Source organism: Delphinapterus leucas, chromosome 12, assembly GCF_059928025.1.
Source record: "Delphinapterus leucas isolate spDelLeu-1000000601 "Yukka" chromosome 12, BTC_Dleu_Yukka2, whole genome shotgun sequence".
Taxonomy (NCBI): Eukaryota; Metazoa; Chordata; class Mammalia; order Artiodactyla; family Monodontidae; genus Delphinapterus; species Delphinapterus leucas.
In genome coordinates, this window is record NC_143140.1 from 24,127,805 (window position 1) to 24,140,937 (window position 13,133).

Genomic DNA, 13,133 nt, shown 5'->3' on the forward strand with positions numbered 1-13,133 from the left:
TTTAGTTAGTATTATCTGATGACTCAAGCAGAAGCAAATATTGGGAAGTGTTTTCAAAAACAGATTTTGCTACATGTTTCAGAGTTAGGTATTGCCCTAAATGATCTGTGTCACATAGATAACTCGTTATTTCTCTCATTCTACAAATACCAACATTAAGGATGAGAGAAAAGGAGCTATTTCCTCTGCTATGCTTAGGGACAGTTTTTCATCACTGTGACTGCTGGTAAACAGACTTCTTAAATTTAATTCGATTGAAACGAGGTTGATGTCCGCTCTGGCATCTTACCAGTACGTACAAACAAAATCAATCTTGAAATTGGTCTTTATTGGGCAGGTCCCGGGGAATGAAACGGCTCCTAAGAAGAGTTCCATCTTCCAAGAGTGAAACTCAATTTCTGATTAAAGCTGTGGGAAAACATATATTTCCCATAGTATATGAAAGAGCAGTATAAGACAGTATGTTTCCTTAGTTTCCATTATTTCATTCATGAAGGAAACTTTCATTTCCAAAAAAGCCCAAAAAACAAAATCCAAACCTACAAAAATATTTGTTTATTAAAAAAAAGTCTGAAGAAATGAGGTTATATCCATTAGAATCAAGCAATTTGAATTTGGCTTATGTTACTTTATATTCTAAGATTTAAAAAAATTGATGTGAGCAAGTTTAAGCCTTAGAGTTAAAAATTCTTCTGTTTAATTTCCAGGACTGCCCTGTAGCACTAAAGTGAAACAAACAGTGTTCTTTAGCTCTGAGCAGATAATAAGTAGACCTGGGTAAGACATCCAAAATGTTCTTTTCAGAACCAATAAACAAATTTTCAGTGACACACTGCCCTCTGCTGCTCACCCAGCATGATGCAGGCTCAGGTTCAAGTCAGAACCTTCTGATCCAGGGGCATCCTGGGAAGCGCTGCCACCTGGGGATGAATCCAATGCTGGTACTACATCAGATTTTACTGCAGCCAGTTCTGGTCAAAGGTCACGTCTGACCTATGCATTCAAAACAGTGTAACAGTATGTCTACTGTAGTCCTTAAAAGAGCATCCTTATAGTTGAAAAGTCAACTTTGTAAAAACCCTGAAACACAGATTGAATGCTATAAATGTTAAGACTCGCTTCCTACCACAGATTTTGATTCAAGTTTACATCAGTATGCACCTATTTGATATTTATTCATTCGGCAAATATTTATTCACCACCTATTATGCGGAAAGCACGAAAGCAATTAAATACTGAGGAATCTATTTTGCATACCCCTTCATGCACTGCAGAACAGGGCTTCGAATGTTTTTCCTTTTCAGGCTGTTGCGTAAAATATGTGTTAAAAATGTAAAGAAATTGGAGACCCATGAATGCCAACAACAGATGCAAACCAACACACAGCAATTTATTTTTTCCAACAGTTAAAACTAGACGGTAATGTTTGCTGATTTAAATTTTTAAAAATGGCTCAAGTTTTGCTATTTAACTGTTACAGAATATGGGTAGGCAACATACCAATTCTGTCTCTGGAAGGTCTCCGTACCTCCTCATTATAGGACCTAAAATCATGGTCCCAGAAAACTAGCAGAAGATCTGAAAACGCTCCACTGTGGCTTTCACACCTGCCTTTCTCCAGTTTCCTGATGTGACCCAAGATTCCTGCTCTGGGTACTGTTCATCATCGCTAAAGACAGGTGATGACATCACAGGAGCCAGACTCCCAAGGCTTCTTCCCTGAAACAACACTTCCCCTGCCCATCATGTGGTACCCTCAGAGCGTCTATCTCCCATCTTGATGGCCCCATTTTTCTTTCCATGGTTATTCCAACAGTCATTCTTAGGTTTATCCTATGCCACTTCAGCCCCAGGACATTTCTTTCCTCAAACCAACCCTGATCAACTCAGACTAGTTATTCACTAATCCAGCACTTAAGCACAATCATTCTCCAACAAAAAAGGAACGGCGCTCCCTCTACTTCTCTTTCCTTTCAAAAGCCAGGATAGAGATGCGAGGGAACACCTGACAACTCCTAAACAGCTCTTCAGTACAATCCTGTTGACCGCCCTTGGGGCTGCATGGAGAAATGCAGATGAAAGGCTTCGCATCCATGAGGCAACAGGGAAATCAAGTGCATCTATAAGAACTATAATCCTTCTCTGAGAACGAGTATCACATCCAGCTGTTACAGCCTCCGTTTCCCCTTTTTACATCATTTTTAATCCTCCGAAGCATATCATTCACATGGCAAAGAGGCAATGAACCAGTGAGGTCATTCCATAAATTATTGCGAGAAACATTTCTACTGCCTTTCTGAATCAATGTGCCAACAACAAAATATTGGAAGTATCACAGGCATAGCAACAATCAAAGTCAAATGATGCATCAAACTCAATTTCAGAATCTGTATGTATTGTTCCCTCTAGTTAGAAATGTCCCGGACTTCCCTGGTGGCACAGTGGTTAAGAATCTGCCTGCCAATTCAGGGGACACGGGTTCAAGCCCTGGTCCGGGAAGATCCCACATGCCGCGGAGCAACTAACCCCGTGTGCCACAACTACTCAACCCGCGCGCCTAGAGCCCGTGCTCCACAACAAGAGAAGCCACGACAATGAGAAGCCCATGTACCACAACGAAGAGTAGCCCTCGCTAGCCGCAACTAGAGAAAGCCCGCGCACAGCAATGAAGACCCAACGCAGCCAAAAATAAATAAATTAAATAAATTAATTAATTAAATGTCCCTAATGGATGCGATCATTTCCATCATTCAGTTCTCTGGTCAAACACTGCTTTCTCAGAGTGGCCTTCCCTGACCCTCATCTGCCCCTAGTCACGCCCTATCCCATTACTCTGCTTTACTTTGCCCACAGCACTTACCTCTGTATCCAAACAACTTGTGTGTTCATTACCTGTTCCCACTGATTAGAATCTTAAGCCCCATGAGGGCAGAGACCTTCCTAGCTTGCCCACTTCTGTACCCCAGCACCTAGATCAATGAGCTAATATTTGTTGAATGAATGTTTCTACGTAATGCTTTAATATCAACCAGGTCTTGCACGATTGCCATCTGATTTCATCCTCCTATCAACTCTGTGAGCCAGGTTTTTTACAATTAAAGAAACAAAGCAGGGAGTATGAGGGAAATCTCTTTACCTTCTGTTCAATTTTGCTGTGAACCTAAAACTGCTCTAAAAAAAAAAAAAGTGCAGGCTATTAGGAAAACAAAATAAAACACTTAAAAAAACCCCAAAGAAACAAAGCCTCAGAAAGGTTAAGTAACATGTTCAATTGCATGCAGCTAATAATGGGCAGAGCTGGCAAAAAGCACACATCTTCTGGACCCCCAGCACATTCTATGCAGCTGATAAGCAGTGATTTTCACCTGGAAAAAGTTCAACCTTTCAAAGGAAAAAAAAAAGAATCACCTTTGATTTATAATGAAAAAGCAAATGCAGAAACAGGACCGCCAGCACTACTCACTTGTGCAGAATTCCGCCCGCGCCTGCAGCCGCAGGTGCAGCCCGTCCCCGGCCACGTGCCGCAGCCCACGGCAGGAGGACGGGACAAGCCTGACCCCTGCTGGCAGCCAGAGCTCCGTGCAGCCGCCAGGGCTTTTCATCTGGAGCGAGGTCGGCGTTATGCAAACATCCATGGGCAGACCTCCTTCGTCTGGAACGCTGGGAATTAAAAATAACACACAAGAAATTATTTCTCATTGATGAAAGCCACATTATGAAAGAAACAAAAACGGCCAAGGAGCTCTCTGTTCCTCTTCAATAAGGGCCCTGAATTTAGTCACTGCCGTGGAAAAACAGCAGGGAACTTACCGTAAAGGAAACTAATCTATACTAGGTTTAGATGAGGTCAGAGAGTACTTTTCGCTGTCACCGTTAACATGAAAGTTCAGAGACATATTTTTCATTCTTGCTTCTTTTTTTATGGTAACGATGCAGTTTTAAGCATGTACTCTTCCCCACTGCCAATGATCCTGAGTGCCAACTCTCTCCTCTACCCCAGTGCTTCCTCCATCTACTCCAGCCCGGACCTACCCCTGGGCTGCTCCAGGATCTGCCGCACAGCCTGCCACTTCGCTTCCCCACCCCGACTCTTCCCTCCCACCGGTCTCCCTGGCTTCAGCTTCTGCAAACCAGCACAGTGGAATGCTAGTCTGTCATGCACCACGCACTTGCTCATCGAAGTTGGGTTTTTTTTGCGGTACGCGGGCCTCTCACTTCTGTGGCCTCTCCCGCTGCGGAGCACAGGCTCCGGACCCGCAGGCTCAGCGGCCATGGCTCACGGGCCCAGCCGCTCCGCAGCATGTGGGATCTATCCGGACCGGGGCACGAACCCGCGTCCTCTGCATCGGCAGGCGGACTCTCAACCACTGCGCCGCCAGGGAAGCCCCATCAAAGTATTTTTGGCCAGAGAATTCAACAAGGCAGCGTAAGACGGTGGCTTATTCACCTTTGCGTCCCTTGATCCTAGCATGATTTCGACCTTCATTCACTCACTCAACACACCTTTTTTGAGTTCTACCATGTGCCAGGTACTGGAAATACAATGATTAACAAGATATTTCCTCTGCACCCCACACCCCCAAGCAGGGGACAGGCTAGTAAACAGGAATGATCAAGGGAGCATTAAAACTATGTTGCACTTATTCATAATACAGGGGACTATGGAAGCACGTGGAGGGGGGCAGCGACTCTCCTAGGCCAAGCACTAAGTAAATGTTATGTGAATAATGAATGGATGAGTTAGTGACATATTCTTGTTTCTGAGACCAGCATTTCAATGTTTTACTTTACTTACAGTAAATGAGAGTAAAGCATTGGTATTTGATATACAGGATTTTGATAAGGAAGCCAGGATTACATAAAACAAAAGGTACAGGAGAAAAACTTTGTCGATTTTAAGAATAAACAAATAATGAAGAAAACAATCTAGTGATGTATGAATACCAGGCATGAAAGGACTTACTAACCCAGTCCACAACAAACACAAATCACTTGGTGCAGGCAATAGAGTAAAACACAGTTGCTGTCCACCAGGCACCAAAAGTACAGAAGGGTATGAAGACATATAGAGATGATACTCCTATGAAGCTGAAATATGCTCAGCATTGCACCAGAGGAGCAAAGCACCTGGATCCCCCTCTTAAATGCTGACAGCAAGAGCAGGCCATCCACTCAGTGTCACTGAAGTGCAGAAGGTGGGCCATCCACTTGCATGTCATCCAAGTAGAGAGGTCATACCGTGTGTTCAGGTGTGAATCTTGGTCAGGCCTCCTATTTTTGCCTTAGAAAATTTTAAAACTACTTTCTGGCTAGTTCCTATTAGAAGTGTGTAGATCTGCCCTTAATTGGCAATACAGAATATCAAGAACCTGAGTCTTGGGACTTCCCTGGCGGTCCAGTGGTTAGGACTCCACGCTTTCACTGCTGAGGGCGTGGGTTCGATCCCTGGTCAGGGAACTAAGTGTGCAACGTGGTCAAAATTTTTTTTTTATTTAAATTTTTTTGACGTGGACCACTTTTAAAGTCTTTATTGAATTTGTTATAATATTGCTTCTGTTTTATGTTTTGGCAGCAAGGCATGTAGGATCTTAGCTCCCCAATGACCAGGGATCAAACCCACACCCCTTGCATTGGAAGGTGAAGTCCTGACCACTGGACGTCCAGGGAAGTCCTCCAAAATTAAAAATTAAATTAAATTTTAAAAAAGAAATTATTACAAAAACAAAACAAACCTGAGTCTTTTCCAGGGAAGACAGACTCAAACTCTTGAGTCAAAAGTCTAGTCTTCAGAAATGATGTTTAAGAAATAATAATCCTCTAAAGGAGATGTCAGAAAACTTTTTATATAAAAGGTCAGATGGTAAACATTTCAGGTTTTATAGACCATATACGGTCTCTGAGGCATAGTCTACTTTTTTTTTCTTCCTAACGACCCTTTGAAAAATATAAAATCCATTCTTAGCTCATAGACTGTAACAAAACAGGCCGTAGCTTACATCTGGCCCCTAGGCTGTAGTTTGCCAACCACTGCTCTAAAGATACACAGTTTGTTCAGTTTGGTACTTCAGTGATTTTCAAACTAGACTGTGCACTTGGCACTTGCAAGCGTCTCAAGGGAAACCACTGGGTTCCTAAGTCCCCTGCCTGCCCACCTCTGCCATACCACCCTTTCCTCTCTTCCTCTTCCTGAAAAATGCAGCCAATTACATACGGCAAAGCAAGATAGGTATCTTCGAAAGGGTGGAAGAACCACTGAAGCCTGGGGTAGATATGAGAAACCCAGCAGGGTGAGGAGGGCCACCCAGCAAGGACGTCAGGTTCCAAGAGGAGAAAGGAGGAAATGTGAGCAGCAGGTGGGGGTCGGCTCAGCATGGAGTTTCAGAGCCTGTCTTAGTCTGCTCAGGTGCCTATAACAAAACACCACACAATGGGTGGCTTAAACAACGGACATTTATTTCTCCTAGTTCTGGAGGCTGGGAAGTCCAAGATCAAGATGCTAGCAGTTCTTGGGGAAGACCCCCTTCCTGGCTTGCAGATGGCCGCCTTCTCACTGTATCCTCACATGGCAGAGAGAGGAAGTCTCTTCCCATAAGGACACTAATCCCATCATAGTGGCTCCACACTCATGACCTCATTGAAACTTAATTATCTCCCAAAGCCCCATCTCCTAATACCACCACGGGGTAGAACTTTAATATATGAATTTTTTTATTTTTAGCGGTACGCAGGCCTCTCACTGCTGTGGCCTCTCCCGTCGTGGAGCACAAGCTCCGGACATGCAGGCTCAGCGGCCATGGCTCACGGGCCCAGCCGCTCCGCGGCATGTGGGATCTTCCCAGACCGGGGCACGAACCCGCGTCCCCTGCATCGGCAGGCAGACTCTCAACCACTGTGCCACCAAGGAAGCCCTAACATATGAATTTTGAGGGAAAAGAAACATTCAGTCCGTAACAGAGCCCAAGCACGTGAGGAGAGTGTCGACAGTGAGTGGAGGGAAGGGAAGTGGCAAAGGATGCCAGAGGAAGATTAATTGCATAGAGTGGAGCTGACCAAGTAAATAAATACATGTCATGAGGATAATGGAATCCAGGATTCTCACCGTGGGGGGACAGCTACAAAGAGGGGAAGGGAGAAAACCAGAACGGATCCTATGGTGGTAGACTAGAATCTAAAATACCTGGGGGAAGTCATGGTTTCCAATGCATATAACTAGATACAGTAATATATATAGAGATACATATGTATGTGTATTATGATATATTTACAAACACACACATATACATGCATACATAAACACAATACATATGTCATCCACACACACTCTAGTTCTGTCTACTAGTGGGTCTGGGAGAAGTGACACGCCAATAGTAATGAGTACCCTCTGTGCCCAGATCTTGGTTTCTAAAGGTCAGTTTCCACTTAAAAACAAAATGAACAAAAATGAAACAAAACACGGTTCCTTGGAAAAATAACTACATCCAGGGCTGGGACAGGAAAAGAATGAGATGAGCCTGAGCCTGGCATATCTTGCTGTGCAACTAAGTAAAGAAGAAATCAAAGAATGTCAAAACAAACAAACAACCAAAAAAACCCAAAAAACACAGAAATCATGTTGAAGGGACTCCCCCTGGCCACATCTGGTTATAATTTGAGAAAAAAAGTAACCCACTGAATGAAACAGAGCTATGGGTCCATACTGGTATGAATAAATGAATGACTATACTTCAATTTAAAATAATAATAAATAAATGAATAAAAGGAAAGTATGATGAGGAACAGGGCATTTACACAGTCTCAATTAATACTTATTGATAATGAAAAGAATTATTAATACAACTAATACTTATTGATAATGAAAAAAAAGGGCAATTTATGGTGGAGAAGCCTGGCAGATACCACCCTATTTAAGTTCTCAAAGTTAACGTGAACTTGAACGGAACAAATCAAAATCATGTACCACCTGAGAGGACGCAATGAGAACACAGCATCTATTTTGTGATATTCCTGCCAAAGATGTATAACCTGAATGTAATCTTGAGGAAACATAAGACAAAACCAATGGAGGAATAGTCTACAAAATAACTGGGCTGTAATCTTCGAAACTGTCAGTCAAGGAAACTGAGGACCTCTTCCAGATTGAAAAACGAAGGACACATGAGGATGCAATGCATGATGCTGAGCTGGATTCCTTTGTATTACAGATATTAAGTAGACAACTGGAAACACTTGAATAAGGTCTGAGTATAAGATGGCAGTAACATATTTCCCAATTTTGAGTGCTGCATGCTGGTTTTGTAGGAGAACGTCTTCATTTGTAGGAAATCCACAGTAACGTATTCAGGAGTGACAGCAACTTACTCTCAAGTTTGAGATTATTCCAAAACAAAGTTTTTGAGGCCCTAATTGCCCACACTTTTTATATGTGAGGCTTTTGTCACTATTCTCTTGTATTCTTTCAGGTGGCACACCCTGCTCGGAACTATCTAATAACCTCACATCTCAACTCTGAGTCCGAGCTAAGGTCCTTTCAATGGTCTCTAAAACCCAGTAATATACTAGAGGCAATTGTTAACATTCCAGGCATTTTGCAAGCCAGTTGACCTCACTTTGGTAGTTTGATATCATCTATGGTGAAAGTATTCCCACCACAGGAATCAGTAAGTGCTGCAAATCAGGAAGAATGTTTTTGTCTGTCTGGTTTTCCTGGAGAGCAGGTCATTGAACATTTTCCAGCACACCACTGCAAGACCCTTTACTATGTGCTTCACCAGCCCACCTACGTCTCTCTGAACTAGGCACCACCTCATACTTTCTGTTCTCTCACAGGGCAACAGTCTTCCACTGGGAATAATACAGTCCCAGACCTCACCCCTTTCAGTTTATTGCTCCACTGTTGCTTTCTCATTCAGAATAAGGGGTTGGAATTTTTTTCCCTACCCCCTCTTCTGTTTTATTTTCTGCTAGGTACATATCTCTATTCACTATAACATATATAAATATTTGTGTATTTTCTGCCTCCCTCTTGCCACCACTAAACTGTAAACTCAATGAAAGCAAGTATTGTTGTCTTTGCTTTGTTGGTGGTGTTCACAGCCACATAACCAGCACCTAGAATCTGAGTTTTGGGCCCTAGAATAGGAACTCAGTAAACGTCTGTGAATTTAATAAGTGAATGGCCAAGGTTTATCCCAGGAATGCTAAGATGGCTTAATATAAATAGACTGTTTCTAATGCAATTCACAGAAGTAAAGACTAAAGGAAAAAATATGACCATATATTTCTACAATACATGTAGAAATCATTAAGGAGAACACAGTATCTATTCATGATGAAAACCCTTAGTAAACTAGGAAGAAAAAGGAACTATGGGGCTTCCCTGGTGGCACAGTGGTTAGGAGTCTGCCTGCCAATGCAGGGGACGTGGGTTCAAGCCCTGGTCCGGGAGGATCCCACATGCCGTGGAGCAACTGGGCCCGTGCGCCACAACTACTGAGCCTGCACTCTAGAGCCCGCGAGCCACAACTACTGAGCCCGCATGCCACAACTGCTGAAGCCCGTGCACCTAGAGCCCGAGCTCTGCAACAAGAGAAGCCACCGCAGTGAGAAGCCCGCACACCACAGGGAAGAGTAGCCCCCACTCGCCACAACCAGAGAAATCTGCGCACAGCAACGAAGACCCAACGCAGCCAAAAATAAATAAATAAATTTATTAAAACAAAAAGAAAGGAACTATGCAGTCTGCCAAACAGATTCGCCAAAAGTCAACATCATCACACCCAATGATGAAATGCTAGAAGCAGTTCTTTTAAGATTAGGGAAAGAGAGCTTCCCTGGTGGCGCAGTGGTTGAGAGTCCGCCTGCCAGCCAGTGCAGGGGACACGGGTTCGTGCCCAGGTCCAGGAGGATCCTGCGTGCCGCGGAGCGGCTGGGCCCGTGAGCCATGGCCGCTGAGCCTGCGTGTCCGGAGCCTGTGCCCCGCAGCGGGAGAGCCCGCGGCGGTGAGAGGCCCACGTACCAAAAAAAAAAAAAGATTAGGGAAAGAATAAAAATCATATCATTTACATTAACTGCAAATAGACTAAAAATTCTAATTAAAATGCAGAGATTCTCAGAATGGATTTTAAAAAACTCTGCCCAGTACATGCTTTTAAAATTTTACATATAAAGACACAAGTTGAGAGTAAAAGGGTAGAAAAAGGCATACCATGCAAACAGTATAGTCAGCTGATTTCTGACAAAGACACTGAGTTATATCAGTGGAAGAAATGACAGCCTTTTAACTAATGGTGATGGAACAACTGGGCATCCTTATAGAAAAGCAATGAACTTTGACCCCTACCACATGCCAAATACAAAAACTAATTTGACATAATCACAGACCTAAATGTAAAAGCTAAAACTATGTAACTCCTAGAAAATAAACATAGGAAAAAAGTCTCACAAGCTGAAGGTAGACAAAGATTTCTTAAGGACACAAAAAACACTAATCATTAAGAAAAAAATGCAATAAACTGGATTTCATAATAATTAAGATTTTCTGTTCATCAAAAGACACAATTAAGAAAATGAAAAGTTACAGATTGGGAGAAAATATTCACATACTCACAGGCATAAATGAAAAAGGTCTTGTTTCCAGACTATATAAAAAACTATTTAAATTCAACAATAAGACAAACAACTTGATATTAGAAGACACTTGACAAAGGAACATATATGCAAAAAGCAAATGAAAAGGTACTCAACATTATTAATCAGGGAAATACAAATTAAAATGACAATGAGATACTACTGTATACCACCAGAATAGCTAAATCGAAGACTGACAACACTAAATGCAGACGAGAATGTGAAGCCATTAGAATTCAGTTTTCCCTGGTTAGAGTGTAAACTGGTACAATCACTTTGGAGAACTGTTCAATGGCTTCTCATAAAGTAAAGCCCCCGTCTACCCTATGACCCAGCAAAAATACTTACACAAAAATGTATGGCAGCTTTGGGAATTCCCTGGCAGTCCAGTGGTTAGGACTCCATGCTCACACTGCCGAGGGCCCCGGGCTCAATCCCCGGAGGGGGAACTAAGATCCAGCAAGCCGCACAGTGTGGCCAAAAAAAAAAAATGTATGGTAGCTTTATTCATAACAAGCAAGCTCTAGAAACACACAAAATATCCAGCAATAGATGAATGGATAAATGAATTGTCGTATATTCATACAGTGGAAAACTACTCAGCAGGAAAAAAAGAATGGCCTATTGACATATGCTATGACATAAATGAAACGTGAATCTCGCAAACACTGTTGAAGGAAAGCAGCCGGAAACAAACAAGTACATATTGTATGACTCCATTTATACATAGTTCAAGAACTGGCAAGCTAATCGTTGTTGAATGAAATCAGAACAGTGGTTGCTTTTAGGGTTGGGGAAATTGACTGGTGATAAAGTTCAACAGCCAAAGACCACCAGGGACAAAACAGGAGTCCAGGAAAGTTAGGTTTCTTAACCTGCTGAAAGAAGGGAGAGTTATCCAGGGGAACCATGAAGGGTCCCTTTGATGAGAGAAAGGAGGGAGGTTGTCTTGTTTCGTTTTGTGTAAGGTGTGGGCTCCAAATAACCTCACAAGGTGAATTTGAGTTGGACGTGCAGCACTTATTGGAACTCATGATTTGAGAAAGGGCAGGGGAGGACGCAGGGGAGAAAGAGAAATAAGAGTAATAAACATCGTCCCCATTTTACAATTGAAAACATTCAAATTAAAGGATTCTACTCTGGTGAAGAAGCTAGGACTGAATCCAGTTCTCAGGCCAAATCCAAAACTGCCACACCAGACATCCGGCTGGTTTCAAGAAAAGAGAAGGCTAAGCATTAGTCTATCTCAGAGTGGTACTGTGTAATAAAACGTTCAGGATTTTAACGTCTAATTTACACTGTTTGAAACAGTGGTCACAAGGGAACAGTCGAGGTCCCATATACTACCAAACCAAAAAAAGAGAACACTTTTCCTAACAGTTTCTTGTTTGTGTAACGAATAGCAAGTTAAACGCTTGCAAACTTCTCACTGGAACTCCGAATATGAATAAAAGAATGAGCTCCAATAAGAAGTCTGCAACCTTGGTTAGTCGTTCACTGAACACACGTTTACTGAACCAGTGTGTCAGTTCCTTTGCATAGAGAACACTTTGGGGAGGAAAAAATAACACCGGAGTTTATTTACAAAACAGGAAGCTCTCACATTGGAACAGATTTCTTACAACGAGGATCCCAAAGAGGCAATCAAAACATTTTTTCCACTGTTTTGTTGGAAACTCAGGGCACTGTCAACGGTGTGGTACATTAGGTATCCTCAAACTTTATTGTGCATCTGAATCCCGGGAAACGTGTTAAAATCTAAGTTCTGATTCAGTAGTGCTGATGTGGAGCTAAGACAACGCATTTCTAAAAAGTTCCCAGGTGATGCTGAGATTGCCAGCCGAGGGGAGACTGGGGGCGCGCGCGGGGGTGAGCACCTCCACTTTGAGTAACCCAGAAGCTCTAAGCAACTGGAAAAAAGAAATTCAAAAACCCGTCCTTCCGAGGGAGGCGGAGCTTGCCCGGGCAGCCGAAAAGCGAGCTAGGCTGCGCCTGGAAGCCCGCACTCCACCGCCCGCCTTACCCCAGGATCAGCAGCGCGCTCTGCAGCCGTCTCCGCACTTCCAGGAACACGCGCGCCTCCGCCGCAACCGCCGCCATGGCGGGCACCCAGCCAGGGGCTCCAGCGACCCCGGGCACCAGGGCCGGAAAGGGGCTGCACGTGCGACCCGAGCCAGAGCAGGAGCGGCAGCGGCGACGGTGTGGGCGGCGCGGGCCTCCAGGACCCGGAGGTCGGCTGCCCGCCAGCCCACAGCGCCACCTGCCGGGAGAAGAGCGCGCCGCCGCGAGGACTCCATCTGAGGGGCGTGGCAGTTTCAAATTCCGGCTTTGGGTCTGAGCGCGGAGAAAGATGGGCGGAGGGGGGAGCCGAAGTGTCCTCCCACGGTGCCACCTGATGCATCCGGCTCCCTGGAAATGACCTTCAAAGTCAGACCCCCAGTGCAGTGCTTTGGGTAGTGTGGGTAGGGAGGAGACTGGACGAGAGGGAGATGATGGAGAGGGGTCGG

At 43.8% G+C, this 13,133-nt stretch overlaps 1 protein-coding gene across 5 annotated transcripts in view; it reads right to left on the bottom strand.

Annotated features, from left to right (window-relative positions):
• UBE3D (ubiquitin protein ligase E3D) overlaps positions 1–12,824 on the bottom strand; it is a 159,646-nt gene extending 146,822 nt beyond the window's left edge. For 4 of the 5 annotated variants that reach the window (XM_022590310.3, XM_022590308.3, XM_030763029.2 and 1 more), the window contains exons 1-2: positions 12,650–12,824; positions 3,464–3,660 (exon numbers count right to left, since the gene is read on the bottom strand). In XM_022590310.3, coding sequence (XP_022446018.1) covers positions 3,464–3,660; positions 12,650–12,726 — 274 coding nt within the window. In that variant the 5' untranslated portion in view covers positions 12,727–12,824. The other variant, XM_022590307.2, reaches the window with a different exon arrangement.
• Positions 12,825–13,133: the final 309 nt, after the last annotated feature.